Raw genomic sequence first — 19,976 nt, forward strand, 5'->3', positions numbered from 1 at the left:
AAAAAAACCCCAAAACTAAAAAGTCGGATTCCTCCACCACAAACTGCAGAGAGCACTGCTCCTGCCCTCACAGGAGCAGCAAGGTGAACCCGGCACTTCCCACCCGCCCCACGCCGCCGGCTGCCAACAGCCCAGCTCGCCAGCCCTCCGTGCCAGCCCTGCAAGCACATCGCTCTCTCCTGGGATATTCATTGGGATTTCTGCGCGCCAGTTTGCCTGGAGTTAAGAAGATGCTTCTTCCTCCCTGGGTGATACGCTGCTCTGCTCTGGGATTTGGCTTTTATTAGGCACGTCAAACCTCAGGAGATTATGCAAATATTAAGGGTTTTGAAGTGTTTGTTTCTGTGATACTTCAATTTAAAATTTGACCCACACCATTTCCTCTGAGAGCTAACCTGAGTGTGCGTTCTTGTAAGCTCCCTGCCCGTCAACCCCACAGGGAAGAAAAGGTTAAATCCTTGCCATTTTTTAAAAAATCCAATCTTTAATAACTGTTGTTTCTGGGGGCTGTGGGAGAAATGGAGGGGGTGAGGCGGAAGGCGACTCCCTCCCCGGGACAGACCCGTCTCACTCCGCTTGGAGAGGCAGGTTTGCGGCAGGTGGGAGCACGGGCATACCGGCACGGTCTTTGATTGCGCTGTGATGCACAGCTTCGCGGGCTTTCAGCCACGTTCAGTGCTAAGCCACAAATCCACAGCACGAGCAGTTGCTGTGTCCTTAAAGAAAGGACACCAGCAACTGAGAGCCACAAAGCGCAAAGAGTAGCACCCCACAGAAACCACCTCAGCTAAGGGCAAGCGGTGCACAGGCTATCTGCAGGCAGGCAGAGAGCAAAGGGGCGGCGCTACAGCCCAGAAACAGGGTTACAATACTCACAGCTCATCCAAGCAGTCCTCGGGCTTTTTCAGGCGCTGCCCGTGGAAGAGGTACTCATAGATCTCGTGGTTCTGCACTCCTGGGTAGGGCGTCATCCCTCGGGTCGCTATCTCCCACATGGTAATGCCAAATGCCCACTGCGAGGACAAAGGGAAAGCGCGCTGAAAGGACGCTTCCAGGAGGAATGAATGAGTCTTTTCACGGGGAAAGGTCACTGCCCAGCGTCCACTGGGCCCTCGCACAATGCTAAGAGTTGTCGCTCCAGTCCTGCCCTCCCCAAAATTGGAAATAATAAGCAATGCCACAGATGAGGCGAGCGGCCCACTCAGTAAACCTATTCCAGGAGGCTGGGCAGGCAGCGAAAGGTCAGCGCGTCCCATTACCGACAGCCTCCCGCCCCTCTGGCTTTGCACTTCCAGGGTACAAGAACAGCCGTAACAAAGCGCGGCAAGGGTGGACGACTCAACCCAGGGATCGGTCCCCAGCTCTCGCCTCCTGCCGCCTGGCTGCCCAGCCACGTGGACCTACCACATCGCTCTTGGTGGTGTAGACGCGGTCAGCCAAGGACTCGATGGCAATCCACTTCACCGGCATTTTCGCTATTCGGCCCTGACGGTAGTAATCGCCGCTGTAAATCTTCTTCGACAAACCGAAGTCCGCCACGCACACCGTCATGTCGTCCCGTAACCTGTCAGGCGGAAACAGGGATGATGAGGTAGAAAAGTCTGACATGCCAAATTCCGAAGCAGAAACCTGAGGCTGAGCTCTTTTCCCATGCCTCTCAAGACCGAGGGAGGTTTTATTGAGGGAAGCCACGTTGTGCTGTAAAACCACAGGGCTTCCACCCGTGTTCATCTATCCAGGACGAAGCAGAGGAAAACAAACTCACATGCAGTTTCGAGCCGCCAAATCCCTGTGGAGAAAGTGCCGACTGCTCAGATACTCCATCCCCAGGGCGATATCGACCATGAACTTCACCAGCGTCTGCAGGGGCACAAACTGGGAAGGGAAGGTGCGGGTTAGTGCAAGCCCTTTGGGAAGCACGTTTGGTTTGATCTGAAAGGCTTCCCTGTCCAGGGCTGCCGGCTGACATCCTGGTGGTCTCACCGGCCTTGGAGAGCACCAGGAGCCCGCAGCAGCAGCCACTGTGGCCTCTCCCACCCCCGTTGGGCTAACGCCCTCAGACTGTAAGATTTATTGAATCACAAGCCTGCAGGAGCTGCAGATGCGGGGACAGTTGTTTTAGAAATAAGCCCAAGCACTGTCTGTCAGGCTGTGCCGCTGGCCAGAAGAGCCCGTCCCGGCAAACCACATCTCGCTGTGGTTTGCTGTAGCAGTGGATACCCTTCCCACCCCCGCCTCCTCCTTCCACGTCTCTGGAGTGCAGCCTGCAACTAGACGTTGCTTCCTTCTTGCCTTTCCCACTGGCTGCCTTCAGGTCACGTATTTTTGGCTAGAAAGCAGCTCTGCAGAAAAGGACCCTGGTGTAGAGCAAGTTGACTGTGGTTCAGCAGTGCCCCTCTGTGCCAACGAAGGCCAACCTTGTAGCAGGCTGCATTAGCAAGAGAGCAGCCAGCAGGTCAAGAGAAACTATTCTTCCCCTTAATCTGGCACTGGTGAGGCCACATCTGGATGCTGTGCCCCATTTGGGGCTCCTCAGTAAGAGAAAGACACGTTGGAGCAAGCCCAGAGGAGACCACTAAGATGAGGCTGGAGGAGATGGTGTACAAGGAAAAGCTGAGATAACTGGGCTTGTTCAGCCTGGAGAAGGGAAGGCGAGAATCCCACAGGCTTTTGTGGAGCTGGATGCCACCACTGCCACCTGACAAAGGCGGGAAGCAGGACTACAACCAAGTCCTCTTGACGTTCTCGAAAAACAAAGGCGGGTTTGTCCCCAAAAGAGGCATGGCCCCACCTTGCTCCTCGCAGACACAGGGCCCTCTGCTCCCGGCGCTCATTACCTGGGGAGCCATCTCCAGCCGCGAGCGAAGCAGGAAGCTGTGCAGGTCACCATATTTCATGAATGGGAGAATCACCATGGGCTTGGGGACCTGCTGGGAGCTCAGCTCGATGCACACGCCTGGGAAACACAGACAGGTTGCACAGCCCCGTGGGCAAAGGTACCACACTCCCCCCGCAGACGTCTGTGCAGGACCCGAGCACTCCCAGGTCCGGCTCCCCAGCCCAAATCCCAGCTGGAGAGCGGGGAGTGACAGCCCATACCTAGGAGCTTGATGACATTGGGATGGTCAAAGTCCTTCATGCACGCTGCTTCGCTGAGGAACTCTTCTATCTCCCTTTGGGAAAAGTTATCCACTGGGAAGCAGAGAAAAAGGAGGAGGTTTAAAACCCCGAGAGCTTTAACACCCCAAATCACTGCTGCCATCCTCCTTCACAGCACAGTTATTTAGAAATAGCTCCTGCGTGAGTCAGGGGGAAGGGACCACCGGGATGTCTCTGCCACCTTTGGCTGTCTGATATGAGTGCCCCTTCCTGACTGGCACCAGGAGCTGTGGCAGAGAGGCCAGCATCCCCACAAAATGGTGCCAGCATGCAGAGAGAGCACCACCTGAGATGGGTAGCAGGAGCGCTGGCACCCACTGGGACAAACAACATCAAGTTCTGCAAGGCCAGGGTGATGACTTACACTTCATAGTCTTCACAGCCACCTTCTGCGGGGTGCCTTCAGGCTGGCTGAGACGCCCCTCCATCACTGACCCGAACTCCCCTGCACCATGGAAAGAAGCAAGCACTTTATCCACAGCCCTAAAGGACACCATTATGTCCTTGAAGGTCTGAAATGCTCTAAGACGGACACCTCGTCCCCAAAAGTCTTCCATCAGTGGCAGAAGGAGGACAGGAACCCAGGGGTCCTGGCACTTGGTCATCTTGACCCACCATCTCCCCCATATCCCCCAGGCCTGGAGCTGGGGGATGATGTAGGTAACAGTGGCAGCCCCTGCCCCATATGTCCATCCCCAGCTCTCCAGATCCAGCACTCACCCTCTCCCAGGACCTTCCCCAGGCTGAGGGCGTTTCTGTCCACGACAACGTCCTGCAGCTTCTGCTGGAGCTCACTGCTGACGCCCAGGCTGCCCACTGCAGGAGAGGGGAACAGAAGCTCAGGTCACCTCCAACCTGCAGACATATCGCTGCTGCAATATCCCCGTCGACCTCCTTGCAGAGGGACAAAAAAATATACTTACGCGTAAGTTCAACGGCTCTCCGACAGTAGGACTTCTTGGCCGTGTAGTTCACTGCCAGCTCCGAGTCATTCCTGCTGAACGTGTTCCTGGCGGGACAGAAACAGAACCTGCTGGGCCATGTGCGGCTGCTTCTCCTCCGATGAAGGAATCGCCGCTGCAGGGGCGGGAGGCCACAGCGCTACCAGGGGTATCGGTATTAAAGGAGGAAATATGCACATTCTTGCTAACTTTTTTCATTTCCCTCTTACTGGAGTGGTGCCCTTGCTTACAACATCCGAGCAAAACAGCCACTTGATAAACAGGCCTGATCTGTCAAGGAGTGAGTCACAGAGGTTTTTTGGGGAGGAAATGGGATACTCATTTCCTACTCAGAGAGCAGTCTGTACCGGTAGGAATGTGGTGCCCAGATCTACCTCCTAAAGCGATCTCTTCTCTTGCCCGATGCACAACTCCAGCCTGTCAATGCTCTCCGTTAGCATGTGCAACCCCCATCTGTTAGCCGAAAAGAAACTAAAGGGAGCTTCACACCATGGCCCCAAAACGGTGGTGATGGGCATGCTGCTGGGAGATGCTGTGCAACCCCTCTGGTACGGGGCCGTGCAGAGGTCCAGCTCCGGGAAACAAAAACACAGCGGATGCTCAAGAGCTCCCAGGGAGCTATTATCGCAAGGAAAAAGCGACAATGCTACACCAGTTAGGAAAGGGATCCTTACATACTACCAGGTTCCAAACCGGGATGGGGGTGATGCCATGGGAGATCAGAGTAGGTGGGATTCCTTCACCAGCTCAATAAACTCCCTTACTGAAATGATGCTCTTCCAAAGGAGTTAATTATATCACATTTCCAGTTTGGCAGTGGACACCCAAGTGATAGCGCTTATAAGAAAAGCTGCTAGGACCACAATTCTTTAACAAAAACAGTAGCACAGGGCAGTTAAATGCCACTTAGAAAGTCACAAGGGTGAGTGAGTAGTGTTGGCTTATTGTAGCAGAAAACAGTCCTTTGTCCACATCATTAAAACACCACTTATGCAGCCCGGTGGCAGTCTCTCTGCCCGGCGGGGCTGGTGCCACACTTAGCCATCGGACCAAGACAAATTTGGCGTGTGACGAGGCAGGAGGGGTTTCTCTAGGCCACAGGCCACAGGATATTATACATCTCTGCTCTCTCACCTCTGTGTCAAAACGCCGAGGCCACCCTCCCATACCAAGTTGCACAAGTTTACTTCCCTTTAAAAACAGGAATAGTGAGCGAAAGGTGAATTGCTAGGCTAAGGAAGGGAGGGGAAGTACCGTCGCGGCAGTAAAAATACACTCAGTCCCTCACCACGGGCATAAAAAAATGCCATTTGTGGGGATGACATCAGTACTGGAGGCAGAAGTCTTCTCCCCGTGTCCAGCGTGGGCTGCTGGCCACCCGCCCTGCCTGCCTGTGCCCCACGCGCCTGTGACCTGCCCAGCTCGGGGCACCTCTGCAAGCTGTTTTCCCTTCGGCTTACCCATATTTTGTTTCCATGCATCTTTTCTGGATGACCACGGACAAGCAGAGGATCAGCCCAACAGCAATCGTCCCGCAGATAAAGCCCAGGGCTATGATAAAGGAGTCTGCGTTCCCGGAGGCTGGAGTCGAAGAGGGTGCTGAGGTTATTAATCCTAAGAAAATACCCCATTAATGGAGCCGGTGAAGGACTCAGCCTGCAGCACCCAGGGGTTGGGGGGGCATTTCCCAGGGGCTGAAACCAAACCCAGTAAAGCCCAAAGGGTTACATGGGAGAAGAGGGCATGAGGACCAAGGCTGCACGTGGAGAGCAAGTCTCTCCTGGCTACCAAAGCATACTGAAGATCCCAGATTCTTGGCCGATAGCCTGGCTGACGGGGAAAACGTCTGAAGGAGGATGGAGGGATGCCAAATGGCCTTGGCCAGGCAAGGAAAGCATGCCCTGCATGCTTCCCCATCACCATCCCCTGCACCCACGCCGCGCGGGCAGGGACAGGCATCTTCTTACCGCTGCCGGGGATGAAGACCTCCACTGGGCTGCTGAAAGGTCCCACTCCCCCCTTGGTGACTGCAGCCACACGGATGGAGCAGGTGGCGTTGGTGGCCACCACGGGCAGGACGGCCACGCTGGTGTTCTGCCAGGCTTCAGCGGAGACGTTCTGCTGGAGAGAGGAAGGGAAGAAAATCCTGGGCTGGGGGATACAGCAGCCCCTCCCTACAGCAGGAGGGAAACCTGGAGATTTACTGAGAATTGTCTCCTTGTCAAACTTCTGCGTTGCTTTGCTTTCACAAGCCCAGAGGAAATGCAGCACCAAGCTATTTACGGAGAATAATAGCCCTGCCTGCAAGAGCCGGATGGGATCTGGAAAGGGGCTGAGCAGCCTTTCCCGTTCAAACCTCGTGCTGCTGTCGCTCCTTGCTTGTCAACAGCAGCGGGACCAGCAGCCTGAGCCAGAAGAGAGGCAGGAAAGCGATCTCGCAAGGAAGGGGGAAAAGCATTTCATGCACTGGTAGTAACGTGCATTTTGACCCCCAGCCTTCATTGCGGTCGGCTTGGCCAGCGGAGGCTCGCACCCCTCTTCGCTGCCAGCCAGGGATGCCCGCGGCTCGTGCCGGGCAGCCCCGCGAGCCTCGGCACTCGCAGAGCCTCGGCGCTTGCCACCCCCGCTCCTTCGCAGAGCATCTCCGACCGCTTTCAGCCGCAGCGCTCCTGGTTTGACAGTTCAAGTGCCCTGCCACAGAAAGTAGATCTTAGGGCAGATATTTTCTGACTGTGGTTTTGTGTCAAGCTAATAATTTTTCCAGCTTTAAGGGTGTGTTTTCTTGCCTGGTAACATGGCAGGAGTCAGTGTGCCCCATGGCACAGACCTTTTTCCTTGGTGAAAACATAAGTGAGTCTTTCCCTGCAAATTCCCTGTCATTTCCTGGTCTTCTTCAGCTGAGAAAGTGCTGCTGCTGCTCTCCACCGATCCTCAGCTGCAAAACAGCTGCCCAGTGGCATCCAGAACATCTGGCAGGCTGCTGCGGCCAGCAGAGCCCAGCTCCTCACCCTGGCTGAATGCCACGTGGCCGAGCAAAAGCAGCAGCCGAGGGGGATCGGTGGGCAAGGAGGAGGAAATTGGAGCTGCTCAGAGGGAACCGGTTTCTGTTCAGAGTCATAAAAAAGCCACAGAAATGGATGCGAAACACACCCCAGCCCCAGGAGCGCGTCTGTGCCATCGGGCAGTGGCGTGAGCTGATACCCGCTGCTGCCTCCGCTCCCAAACTCCTGCTTTCCTCCAGCCTCGCGTTCACGGCATCCTTCGGCAGAAACGCACAGGAGATCCTTTCCCTACCGCCAGCCTAAAAATGCACCGGGATCCTTTCATATCGCAGACAGCTCTGCTGTGTCATCTGAGGACAGAGCCCAACTGTTATCAAACAGACTGCGGAGAGCATGAGCACACTGGCAAAGCAGACAGCTGTTCTGGCAGGACAGAACTGCCAAAGTTAATGGTTTTTATGAGTGTTGCGGTACTTGAGGAATTTCTTCACGTCCCAGCTCCGGCAGCCTTGGCTCAAACAAGAACTGCTGGTTTAAGAATAAAATAAAACAACGTTTCTGAAGTTTTTAAAATAGTTTTTAAGCTGGTTGTGGAGAAGAAGAGGCCTGCAGGTGGCCCTGCTGACACAGAAATACAGGACCCCCCCCGCCTTTATCATGCTGGCGTTGTTAAACCGATGGTTATTTTGGGGCATTTCATATTTAGCCTGTCCAGGGCCAAAACTCAGAGACTTTACTTCTGAGAAATCAGAGCTCCACTTGACAGCAAGAGCATGTTGCTCTTGTGCTTCAGACTGTTTGTCCATCGGCTCAGGAGACCCTTGGGGGTGCATGGGAGAACCGGGCACCGCACCAGCCCATGGTGCTCTGCAGAAAGGTTACGGCACAGGCTCAAGCCGTTCCCGTGCCCCTTAATTCTGCGACAGCCCTTATAAAAAGACTGGCCCCTGCCCTCGGCTGGATCTGACAGCGTTTTTGCCTTCCATAAAACCTGGAGGCTGATGAAACAGATCAGCAACAAACACAACTGCTTCCTTCGGTCTGCAAAGAGCCGAGGTCCCTCGCACAGCTACCTCCCACCTGAACTCATTCCCCACCAGAGGGGTTTTTTGAGCCTCCTGAAAGCCAGCGTTAATGAGAACAGTTACTGACCAGGAACTCATGCAGAAATTTCACCCCACAAGCATTTGACTGGGGAAATTTATAAAAAACAACAACAACAAAAAAAAAACAGTCTCCCCGGGCTTAAAGGGCAAATCCTGTTTTTTGCTTTCCGCTTGAGAGATGACAAATATGTCAGCATTTTTTTTTCCATGCTAGTCACAAGACCATAATATCGTTTCCCTGACTTCATTCGGTCTGGATCTATACATGCTCTTTTTCAGAGGCGCAAAAGGAGAACAGAAAATGCAGCATCCTACAAAAAGTAGGGGGTGAGTCACTTTTTCCACACCGGGTTCAGGCCATCAGTGCCCCTCTGTGCTTTCAGCCTGGGACAGAGGAAGACCAAACCACAGCGCAGAGGCGACAGCTGGATACATCTGCGCAATTATCCAGAGGCTCCCCGACCACTGGCAGAGCCTGGACGGGATGCTCTTTTGCCCGATAGCTGAGATGAGCCAGGACTGCCCGAGAGGTCAGGCCAACCTGCCCCTGGCAAATTCCCGAAGGCTACTTCCCAAATCCTGGGAAAGGCAACCAAGGTTGTGCCAGATGACTTCATATGCTCATGGACAGGTCCCCGGCCCCAAAATGTTCCTTGAGCTGTGAAACTCTGTGCCATGGGTTTGCAGATGAGTTAATGCATGGAATACATCCCATCCGAGTAAAGAACGACTCAAAACCCAGGGAACAAATTCTCCCAAACGCCTTATGATTGACTCCATTGCTGAAAGCGCCAAGAGATGCTGCCAAACCTTGACTGCCACTCCAAAGGCCATACCAAAGATTGTCAACACCGGGAAGAGTGTCTCACTTCTATTTTAGAGAATAGGAGCCGTGGTAGCAAACCTCTTGTCTCCTTCAAGCAGAACTGCTTCTTCCCAATATTATTGACTTAGGGCATTACCACGAGTTACATAAACACGCAACAGAGAGACCACTTGTATTAAAAAAGCCCAGATGAAAGCACAAGACAGCAGACAAATAAGCTCAGAAAGAATATGTGGAAGCACCAACACCAAACTGGACATCCCTGCTTGATGCCTGCTGGGATTTTTTCTAGACTTTAGCCATTCTTCCCCAGTCCCCCAGTGACTTACCAACCCCTTGGAGTTCTGCCACCTGTACCAGATGTGATAGCCCTGCAGTTCTCCGTGGATCCTCCCCAGGGGTGGCTTCACCCATCGGATCTCCAGGGAGGAGCTGGATTCATTGAATGACACCGTGACGTTCAGTGGTGGGGTGGTTGGAGCTGCAGGAATCAAAGAGAAAGAAGGTGAGGGGAGCCACGTGGATGGGTGCACGGACATGGTAGGCTGATGGAAAATGAGCTGTAGCTCAACCAGAAAGCACACGGTATTTCCTACAGCCTTTAGTATTTCCAGCAGGTAAATTTCCTTTCCCCAATCAACAGAGTCGAGATGTCCCACCCCATAAGCGACCATGACTCTGGACCAACCTCTCATCCAGAGAGTCCTGCACAAAGCACAGCTGCGCGACCGAGGCAGGGAAACCCTTCTCAGTCTTAGCTACTCATTTCCTACCTCCCTCGGTGGTGCTGGCGGTTATCCACGGGCTAAACGGCGACCAGCCGACTTCATTCCCACAGGAAACGCGGATGTTATAGTCCGCCATGGGCCCCAGCTGCTGGATGTGATACACGTGGGGAGGCACCGAGGTATTGAAGAGCAGAAGTGAGATGTTGCTTCGTGGAACAGCTTCCTTGACCTTAATTGAAAAATCAATCCACAAACAGGGGTTAGTCAGCAACAACCTGCAGGGTGAGACGCGCGGCAGGAATTTTATATCTGTAAACAGGATCCAGAGCCCTGCCTCCCGCCCTGCCTCCCAAACACCGGCAGGGTCTTGTTCCTGCATGCTGACTCGTCTCTGCCGAGCAGAAAGCTGACGGCAGGCCATTCGCGGGGCCCAGGGCAAGGGCTCCAACACACGCAGAGAAGAAAGAGTTGCGGTGGGGACACGGCAGAGATGTGTGAAATCGCCATCACTGTGGAAAGGAGGAGGGAGGGATGATTTGCTCTTTCTTATGGCATGGAGCAAAAGGAGCGCCCAATAACATTACCAGGCAGCGAGTCCCAAACAAACAAAGGAAAGTCCTTTTTCATGCAACACATCACTAGACCGCAGGACTTAGCACCATCAGATGTTGCGGGACTTAATCACAGACCTCGTCAGACTCCATCATTACATTTAGCAGCATGGATGAATTCAATGTACTAAAAACAAGTCATGCTTTTTACACAAAGAGAAATTGCTCTCTCCCCAAAGGGCTGGCTATTGAGCACCCATGCAGCTGCCCACACAGCCCTTGCAGCTCTCCGGAAAGTGGGAAGCACCAAAAGAGTGGCCTGGGCCTGGGCAGTGGGAGGAAAGAGGGAAGAGCAAGAACGAGGGACGCCAGTGCAAGCGAAACAGTTAACTCAGAAGACAACCCACAGGATGTGTTTCAGCGTGAACTACAAGCAGAAGGTCATACAGTCCTCTCAAAAGCCTCCATGTGTGGTTTTGGGGTGGGAGGAGACCTGCTCTTCTGCTTAAGCAACCAGAGTACCCCTCTGGGTAGCCCAGGATGCTCAGGACGGTCTCAGCATCAACACCAGCAGTATTTTCCAGCCAAAATGAAAGAGAATAGCCTTCAGCCTCATAAAGCTGAGAAGGTCCCCAAGCCATCACTAGCTGCTTTGAGGGACGTGAGCAGTGATCAGATGAATGTGCAAGCTGCTCCTGAAAGCACCACTGGGACTGGCCGTTCGCCTGAGCATCGAGCCCAGCTCAGCTATCTCGATCCTCAACTTTTCTGGAGAGAGTCCATCAAATTTATGTATTTTTTAAAAATCAGGCTTTTTGCAAACTTAAACAGTTTGAACTTGGCAGGTGTGACAGCAACAGCTTCCCTTTTAAGCACCAGCGTGCTCAGAAATGAGTCACTTGGTCGGTGGGCCACGCTACCCAAGCAAGGGGATTATCAAAGGGGACAGGAGCAAAAAGGCTTAGTCACAGCTGTGTTTTTGCCAGAAATCATGTCTTGTTTTCCAGTTTGAAAGGCTATTTCCTAATGACAGACCGTGAACGTTAAGTCATAGGAAATTCCTTGGCTCTCCACCCCACTTCCCAAGCTCCAGCTGGAAGGCAGCAGTGGACGCAGCGCTAATATTAGCTCTGGTACCTTTCCTCCCTGTAACTCCTTTCACTTTTACCTGGCTTCAAACATCACCTCTCTCCATGCATTACCTCAGCCAGAGTATAGATTAGCCAGTATAAAAAACATATCCACAAGAGAGCAAGCAATGGGCTTGAACTGTGAAACCTGGCAATGTTAAACAGATAGAGCAGGTGGAAACTACTTGCAGGGCTGTACCCATGGAGATGGCATTCCCTGCCTTGTCCAGGAGACAGGCAACCCCTCAGCTCCTTTCCAGTACTTGCAAGGAGTGGGGAGTCGAGAGAAACCTCCACCTCCAAACCCCAGCGGGAAGGCTGCTTGTTTGGGAAGCGTTTGACCAGGAGGTAAAAGTAGGGACAAGCATGTGCCCGCAGCAACTCAAGGCTTGCAAAGTCTCCCGAAGAGCTACTTGGAGCATTCCAGGCATCTCTCCATGAGGAGACACGAGAACCTGACTGTCTCACCTGAGGGGAGAGATTCTCGCGGCTTGCTCCCGCACGCTTCACAGGCACGAGCCCAGATGGGCTCTTCCAGGCAGGCAACTCACCTGTTTCTATCGCCCTTTGTTTCTGCCCCCACTCAACCACGCCGCTCCCGGGACAAAAGCCTGCTTCACACTCCCTGCGTCGGCTTCTCTGCGGGACCCCTTCCACCATCTTTCCCCCCTCGCAGCGGGCAGAGCAAAGCCACTCTTTGTGAGCAGACACCACCAAGCTAGCCTCTAGCACCTCCTTCCAAGCCTCCTGTCCACCTCGGCAGTGCTCCGGCTGCCCCAGGTCCCAGCACCTGGGGACTCTGCTCGCTGCTCAACTTTGACTCCTCAACATCATGCCACCACAAATTCCCCAGCCACCCAGACCGCAGGGCACGGGTGAGACAGCATGCCAGTTTCCCCCTTCAAAACCGCTGGGAAAGTCCAACTCAATTTGCCCAAACCAACGGTCTGGTCGAATCCATGTGGTTCATGCCAAACATTGATTTCCACCTGCCTCAGAGCATCCGTGTGAGGGGAGGTTGCAGGGGCAAAGGGAGGTTATGGATGCTCACCTGGACACTGCAGCTGTTCAAGGCAGAGAATGCATCAAAGCCTGGCACCCAGGATATCACGATACCGTGGGCCGTTCGGTTGAGGACACGCACGCTGGCGGGTGCAGATGGTATTCCTGCAGGGAAAAGCCAAGGACAGTCAGCTGGAGGCCTAAGCACAAACGCGGCACATCTGGCTTCCCCCAGGCAGCTCCCAGGGCTCAGACCGACTGTGCGCGAACCCCAGGTACTGCCCTGGCTACAGCCGCAGTGGCATCCTCTATCAGTGTACCGCGGATGTTTCAGACCACTGGACAGGGAAGCAGGAAAAAGTCATTTGCAGGACTATCTTGACCATGTTCTATATTTGTGAACTCTCTGGGCTGCTTAGAGGCAATGACATATTTTGGGGAACACCTTCCTCACATTGCTGGAGTGGCTCCCGTCAGGAATGTCAAGAATTTCCACCATTTCCTATGGAAAACTGCGAGCACCGCCCTGGTTGTGAAGGAAGGAAAAGAGTGATACAGCCCTTCCGAAACCTGCTCTGGGGCTGACAGTTCTGCTTTCAAATGTGCGTTTTGGTGCTTCCACCCACGGCAGTGATACTGGGATGACAGAACCGCACGGGGTGACCATGCTACTACGTGCACCCTGCTTGATTTTAAATATAGGTTTAAAAGGAGGAAAAATAAGTATGGGAGCGCTAAAATCATCTCCTTCAGCTCTCGTAGAATGACTGCTGGGAAGGGTGGAGATCAGGACAGCTCCTGCCTGGACACATGTAGTCAACAGGTAAAGCAAGCATCACGTCGCCGCTTACCTTTCACGTTGACCTGCCCCGGGTTGGAGGCGGTCAGCCCTTTACTGTTGTGAGCCTCGCAGCTGAACAGCGCCGTTTCATTAAGACCTGCAGGGGGAAAAATAAGGACCTGTTCACTGGACCTGCACAAAATGCACAAATCACACCAATTCTCCACCTGCTGCTCACAGAAAACCCTTGCGGCTTCCTTTCTTGCACTGTTGCTTTATTTTTTTTCCAGCACCACAAAAGACCTTTTATTTTGCACTCATCGCTTCCCTTCGCAGCACTTCTGTGCTGACTGCCCAGGGGTGACCCCCGCGGTCCAGCTCACCCACCTTCCACGCCGCGAGCACGAACGTGCCACCAGTGCGAGACGCGGCACAGCAGGCAGGACCGTACGTTTCTAAGGCGCCGTTGCACAACCTCCTGAGTAAGCATTTGTTCTGCATTCAAAGAGGGGAAGGCAGAAAGCAGAAGAGCCCACTGCCACAGCTTGAATCAGATGACTTACTGCTTGTCGAAGATTGCTCAAATCTCCCAGCTGATAACGGAGAACAACTGCTTTTGGGGGCCACTGGAAATACCCAAGTGCGGCCAGCTGCTTGTTTCTCCAGGGGTGTTGGCATGGCCTGTGTGAGATGACCCCGGGCAGCAACAGCGCTCAGGATTTTCGTCTCATGCAAAGGACTTTACTGGAGGTGCAGGGCTGTCACTCCTGGGCACATTGCTTGCCGCTGCTGCAAGGTGAAGGGCTCGCTACGGTGCGCTGGACATGCTGAGCGTTTGCTCACACCAGCAGCAGCGCCTCTCAGTGCGACGAGGCTCCTGGGCCAGGAGAGGGACTGTTCAAATGACCTGACCTAGCGTGTGCCAGCCGGATACAAGAACATCCAAGAGGAATGAGTCACTTCTTCCGGCTTTCACTGCCTTTTAAAGCCTGCCTTTGGACACCAAGACGAGTCAGTTATAGTGTGGCTGCTAATTAGCTAGTGGCCTTCTCCTCATGAGCAAATCAAGAAATCCCTCCTCTCTTTTGCCTCTGCAGCAAAACCATGATGGGTTTTATGTCACATGAAGGACTTCTCTCTGTGCTCTACCAGGCTGACATGGAGACATGCTGCAGGGGCCAACCGAAGGTCTTTCAGAGACATTAAGCAGCAACCACCAGTAAAGCAGCCCATAACAGCAGCAGTGTACTCGGTGGCCTGGCCACAGGCTAGAGGAAAAATCTGCTTCTTGCTTAGGAAAGAGCTGTTTGAGTATCCTGCCTCTTCTGAGGAAGAAATTTCTGGCAGCAGCCAGAGGGGGTCGGGATGGGGGTTCCTGCCCCCAGATCATCCCTGGCAGAGTGGTCCCCAGGGCTGCCGAACAAGCGGTACAGACGGTGCTGGGCAGAGCCGCGCTCCCAGCGCTGAGGATGGAGCAGTAACAGGCTGGGACTCATTTTTGCAAACTGGTACCTCTGTGGTACCTCTTTTGCAAAGCTGGACCCCCGTGTCCCACTGTATGCAATTTGACGGCCGTATTTTATGCCAAACCTCCTGGGAAATTTATCTGTGCTGAGCTTTCCAGCCCAGGGTCAGCAATGCACAGTGCCACACAAAGACGAAGCAGGCTGCAATGGCCTTGTGACAGCGCATGGGAACACAGCCCCTGCCTAACGGGAGGTGCGAGGCCAAGGGGACAGGCTGTGAGACGGCACAAGACACCTTCCCACCCTGCCCTTCCTAGTAACCACACAGAGGTGTCCCAGCTGGCTGTGGCAAGGACGCTGCATGGCTTACCTGGCACGGTCAGGACTGATGGGGAGATGTAGGGCTTCTCATTGACTTGGACGTTGTTGCGAAACCAGTAGATCTCCACAGGCTCCGGGGGGCCCACGGCTTGGCATGTGAGGTTGAAGGGACTGTTCTTGGTGACATTCAGCTTCTCGGGCTGATGAATGAAGTGTGGGAGCCCTGCACGGAGACAAGCAGAGAAGCAAGAGATTCAGAGAGCTTGGAAACACAGCCCTATCAACAACCCCAAACTGTCCTGCCCGGGGCTGTGCCCAGCTCCAGCAACAAGCCCCTTCCCAGCCAGGACTCCCTGATTCTGGAGGACAGCTCGCAGGTCCCAGATCACACTCAGCCAGGGCACAATGCTCCACACCTCCAGCACGTCCGCCCTAGCCCTTCTCCAGCTCACCTTCCAGCTGCACCGAGATGGGATCTGACACCACCTCTGTGCCGGAGATGTTGAGTTTGCAAACGTAGGAGCCATTATCCGAGCGCTGGGCGGCAAGGATGCTGTCAGAGAGAACAGAGACCATGTCAGGGCTCTGGCAGGGAGCCTTGCCCCACACACAGCTGCCACAGGAGGACACAGCAATACTGCCAGCCTGGGGGTGGGCTTCAATCAGTACCAACCACCCCACAGCACACACCAAGCAGAAGCTGGGCTTGCAAAGCCAGGCTTTGGGGGCCAGGGAGTGTCTGCCCATCCTAGTCCCAGCCCCAAGCTCCTGCTAGCCATCTGGCTTCCCATCTCTCCCTGGGAGCCAACGCTCAGGGCATTCCTCCGGGAAGGACTGCACCGGTTACCTGAAGGTGGAGGTCATTGCCACCTCCTCCTCGTCAGAGATCTCGAAGTGGCTGGTGGCGATGCGGTCCAGCACATGCAGCTCCCTCCCGTCCTTCCACAAGGAAATGCCTGGGGTGTCCGGCCTGAGCAGCAGCTGAGGTACTTTGATGGAGCAATTAAACGTGACATCCTTGTGCTCATTAATCACAATGTGTCGCACCGTGGGGTTAAACTTAATCTGTCCTAGAGAGCTGGCTGAGGGCTCCTCCCGGGGCTGCTCTGTGCCCTGGTGAGGCCACTGACCAACGGTGGCCACGCTTCGCTCAGGGCCGTGGGACTCTGCCAACAGGTACAGCCTCGGATCTCGATTTCGGTCAGCACCATCTGCAAGAGAAGACCTCGGTTTTGCTAGCACCAGCCAGCAAGTGCCCCCTTCCAAAACCCTGCAAAGCCCCACTGCTTCCATTAATAATTAAAGGCAGTTCATTTACAGATGCTTCAAATACTCAAAATCTCTAGGAGACCTCTCATAAGAGACCCAAGGAGGAAATATGGAGCTGGGGGCTGCCCCAAGCCTGACTATGTATAAGCAGTACCTTCAAAAAAAAAACTTTTTAAAACAAACCAGAGCAGCCCAGTCTGAAGAAAGTGCTCGGCTGCTTCTGTTTCGGCAGAGGAGAGGCAGGAGCTATTTCTGCTACCTTCAAAAAAACCTTTCTAAAACAAACCAGAGCAGCCCAGGCTAAAGAAAGTGCTCGGCCGCTTCTGTTTCGGCAGAGGAGAGGCAGGAGCTATTTCTGCTGCATTGCACCCCCGGGACTGGAATATAAAAGGATCCCTGGGCAGGAGGAATTTGGGACTTTACTCCAGCAAACCCCTTTCGGGGGCCTCATCTCAACCATTTTCAGCTGTGGCAGAGCAAGAGTCCCCGGTCGGGATTTCTCTGATTTTAGGCTCTTTGCTGGTGATGCTGCTCCCTTCCCAGGACAGGGTGAGCTGCTCTGAAAGGGGGAGATGCTCTCTGAGTCAACCACAAACGCTTTTGCTAAGCTAAGTGACTCCACTGAGCTGCTTTTCTTGGTGAAACAGCTGCAGACGGATGAAGAAATGTCTTCAGACAGTGTGTAGGAGCTGGCTGCTGTTTAGTATTGCTCTCCCAGGGTCTTTTCCCCGACATTTTTCCCAAGGGAAGGCTATTTACCAGCTCTTTCCGAGGGCTTCGTGCCCCCACCTACAAATCACTTAACATACCCGGTCCTGTAACGGCGTTTTCCTCCTCCCTCCCAGCACTTCTCACCCCAGCCACGACCATGATGAAGAGCAGCTCCATATAAAGCAACTCCCCCCAAACAAAACTGTATATTTTTGAAAAGATAAGATCTAGCAAATACACCACAAGTAGATGCTTTTACCAGACCGTTTCCGAGCTTCCTGAGGCTTTCACAGGCACACAGAAATCCCAAGCGGAGTGGCAAATCTCCCTTGCTGCTTTCAGCAAGCAAAGGCATCGTGCCAGACAGGAATTTCAGCTAAATTAATTTGCCTCTTCCGAAAAAAAACCTATTCACAATTTAAAAGCTAATACCGCAGGTAGAAAGCACAACCTTTTTATTTAACTGGAGTTCAGCTGAGTTTGTTTTGAGGCAGGTCTTAGTCCTCAAACACCAAACGACAAGTTTTTAAAACTACGTCATTACTATTGTGAGTAATGGGGCATGAGCCTAGTGCGCTTTCCCGAGAGCCAAGAAACACAACCTAATTTTGGGGCTGGATATATTCCTTTGCTAAATTGCTCACTATTTTTAACCCTCGAGAAATGCTACTTCTAGACAGAAATTTGAGAAGGCTTTTTAAGTTCTGCCCGGTCTGGTGGTGCAGAGAAAAGCGCAAGGCTCTCCCTGGCTCTCACACAAAACAATGGGTTTCCCTTTTAGAAAAAAAAAAAAAAAAAAAAAAAAAGACCCTAATCTTTTCCAACCTGCTTCCTAAGCTTTACCATCCCAACACAAACAAAGGCCATGTGACTGCTGCAAAACGCAGTCCACTGCCATTTACTTGCGGGCCGGGTCACCGGCTCTCTAACAGCCAGGCAGCTCCAAAAAGATGTGCCAAATGCAAGCAAGCGAGCAAGCCCAAATCCCCTTCCCTCCCCTGCTCTTCCCAGAGGTTACCCAGGCTGGAGCCACTCGCCGCCTGGCACAATCCAACCTCAAACAGATGTTTTCATGCTGCATTTCGAAGCTTTTCAGCTCTGGCCAGAGCAGCTCCCCCGGCAGGGACCCCTGGCCGGGGAGGACACGGACGTGTGTCCCTGCCCTTGGCAAGCGCTCCGCCTGGTCCGGGATGATTTCTGCTCCCCCAGGCTGCTTCAAGTTTAAAGGCAAAGAGCAAAGGTGATCTTAGCCTCGTTTTCTGTACTGATTAAGTGAAAAGAGGTGTTTGCTTGCCCAGGAATGAAATACTTTCCTCTCTGACTCATGTGACAACAGGAATTTCTCATATCTAGCGCTGCCTTTGGGTACCCATTCCATCCCCAGCTGTTTGGGATGTGGTTATCTTCACGGCATCTTCGAAGGGATTTGCCCTGTGTGGCAGGGCACCCCTTACCTGTGTCCACAGCGATTTGCTTAGCCTGGCTCTAAAAGCCCACGCTAGAGCCGAGGAACTGAAAGCCGGCGTGCCTGCGTGGGTGCCTGCCACACTGGAGCAGCTCCCCTCGCTTACCGCAACTTGGCCTGAGGGAAAAGCTGGCGTGGAAATAAATCCACTTGCAAGCACACTGCTGCTCTCTTGAAACACCTGGGATCACAGCGAAACTAAAGCACTAGCAAAGGCAGATCTTACTGTGCAGCCTGGCAGGTCCCGCATGCCTTCTCCATTACTCGCCTGGAGAACGGAGTTTTAACAAGAAAGTCTTGCCTGCTATTAGAGGCAAGATACTTTATTATGGATGAAAAACAAAAAGCAGGGAGTTGCACACCCCACGACTGAAACAGTGCATCGTTCTGCTGCAGTCCCAGTAAGGAAGGCATTAGAAAACACCCAGGTCTGCCAAAAAGCTCCCTACATCCCTAGCCCTGGATTTCCCATTACTGGAAGTAATTCACCTGCTGACAACAGCTTTCTGCTCAGGCACTTGTTGAGCGTACCTTCGCACCCGGACAGGGCAGGAGGAATGGAGAGCCCCTGCCTGTAGGGTTTCCTACCTCCCCATCCCCTGGGAGCTGTCAGAAGTGAATTTCCCCCAGGGCCACACCTGACTTCCAAAGAGATTCTCGGGGTTCAAACACCTTTTGCATAAACCAGTCCAGGATTCCTGGTTAAATCCAGAGGGAGTTCCCCTCACTGCAGATTCCCGCTGTTACAGAGTCAGGGCTTTTCACTCCATCCTGCCCAAAGCAAACACTCGCATTCCTGCCTTCCCTGCTAAATCCCATCTGCACACCGACTCCGAGACCCCCCCAGCATCCCTGAGCATGGGCTATAAACCCCCAGCAGCTCACAGCCTGCGACCAAACGTCGGGCAGCCCTGATGACGGCACACTTCAAGTCCAAAACCTACTTTTGCCTCTTTGCATTTCTTTTTGCAGGTAACTGAGCACGTGGAGCTGAAAAGCCAGCAGACTGACAGCACCGCAAAGCACGTCCCCTGTGCCGCAAACCACAGAGTTTCCCGGTGATTTTTCCCAGCACCGGTACACAGCTGGCTCACGGCTAACGGGATAAATCCCAGACCCGCTGATGTGTCGCAGCTTTTGGTCCCTGCCTGTCGCGGTGTCCCCAGCAAGCAGAGGCACATCACACAGCAAAGTGCTGCGACACGGCCACGATGCAGAGGCAGAGCTGTCCCCCAGGACAGCAAAACCCGCTCTCTGGGGCTGGCAGAGATGTGCTGCCGCTAGAGACCCGCAGCGAAATCACTGCTGAGCTTCCCCCCAGGACTTAAGCATTGCTGAGGTCTGCAGGCCCAGCGAGCAGCAGGGGGGTGCGGGGGTCAACTGGGGTGCCCATGCAACACCCTGGCCGCTGGCAGGGTGAAACGAAGCAGCATCTGCAGGCAAAATGCTCCCCGTGCCCCCGGACGAACACGGCGCGCCGGACCCCCGACGCCCCCA

General features: G+C 53.7%; 1 protein-coding gene across 1 annotated transcript in view; it reads right to left on the reverse strand.

Moving 5' to 3' along the window:
* MERTK (MER proto-oncogene, tyrosine kinase) overlaps nucleotides 1-17,173 on the reverse strand; it is a 22,069-nt gene extending 4,896 nt beyond the window's left edge. The window contains exons 1-18 of the mRNA XM_019474423.1: nucleotides 17,113-17,173; nucleotides 15,882-16,245; nucleotides 15,487-15,587; nucleotides 15,084-15,257; nucleotides 13,318-13,404; nucleotides 12,516-12,631; nucleotides 9,829-10,012; nucleotides 9,385-9,536; nucleotides 6,089-6,242; nucleotides 5,582-5,735; nucleotides 4,083-4,168; nucleotides 3,880-3,975; nucleotides 3,524-3,604; nucleotides 3,100-3,192; nucleotides 2,838-2,956; nucleotides 1,766-1,875; nucleotides 1,405-1,564; nucleotides 877-1,013 (exon numbers count right to left, since the gene is read on the reverse strand). Coding sequence (XP_019329968.1) covers nucleotides 877-1,013; nucleotides 1,405-1,564; nucleotides 1,766-1,875; nucleotides 2,838-2,956; nucleotides 3,100-3,192; nucleotides 3,524-3,604; nucleotides 3,880-3,975; nucleotides 4,083-4,168; nucleotides 5,582-5,735; nucleotides 6,089-6,242; nucleotides 9,385-9,536; nucleotides 9,829-10,012; nucleotides 12,516-12,631; nucleotides 13,318-13,404; nucleotides 15,084-15,257; nucleotides 15,487-15,587; nucleotides 15,882-16,245; nucleotides 17,113-17,173 — 2,429 coding nt within the window. The remainder of the gene's footprint in view (nucleotides 1-876; nucleotides 1,014-1,404; nucleotides 1,565-1,765; nucleotides 1,876-2,837; nucleotides 2,957-3,099; nucleotides 3,193-3,523; nucleotides 3,605-3,879; nucleotides 3,976-4,082; nucleotides 4,169-5,581; nucleotides 5,736-6,088; nucleotides 6,243-9,384; nucleotides 9,537-9,828; nucleotides 10,013-12,515; nucleotides 12,632-13,317; nucleotides 13,405-15,083; nucleotides 15,258-15,486; nucleotides 15,588-15,881; nucleotides 16,246-17,112) is intronic.
* Nucleotides 17,174-19,976: the final 2,803 nt, after the last annotated feature.

The sequence above is a fragment of the Aptenodytes forsteri genome, unplaced genomic scaffold, assembly GCF_000699145.1.
Source record: "Aptenodytes forsteri isolate BGI_AS27 unplaced genomic scaffold, ASM69914v1 Scaffold185, whole genome shotgun sequence".
Taxonomy (NCBI): Eukaryota; Metazoa; Chordata; class Aves; order Sphenisciformes; family Spheniscidae; genus Aptenodytes; species Aptenodytes forsteri.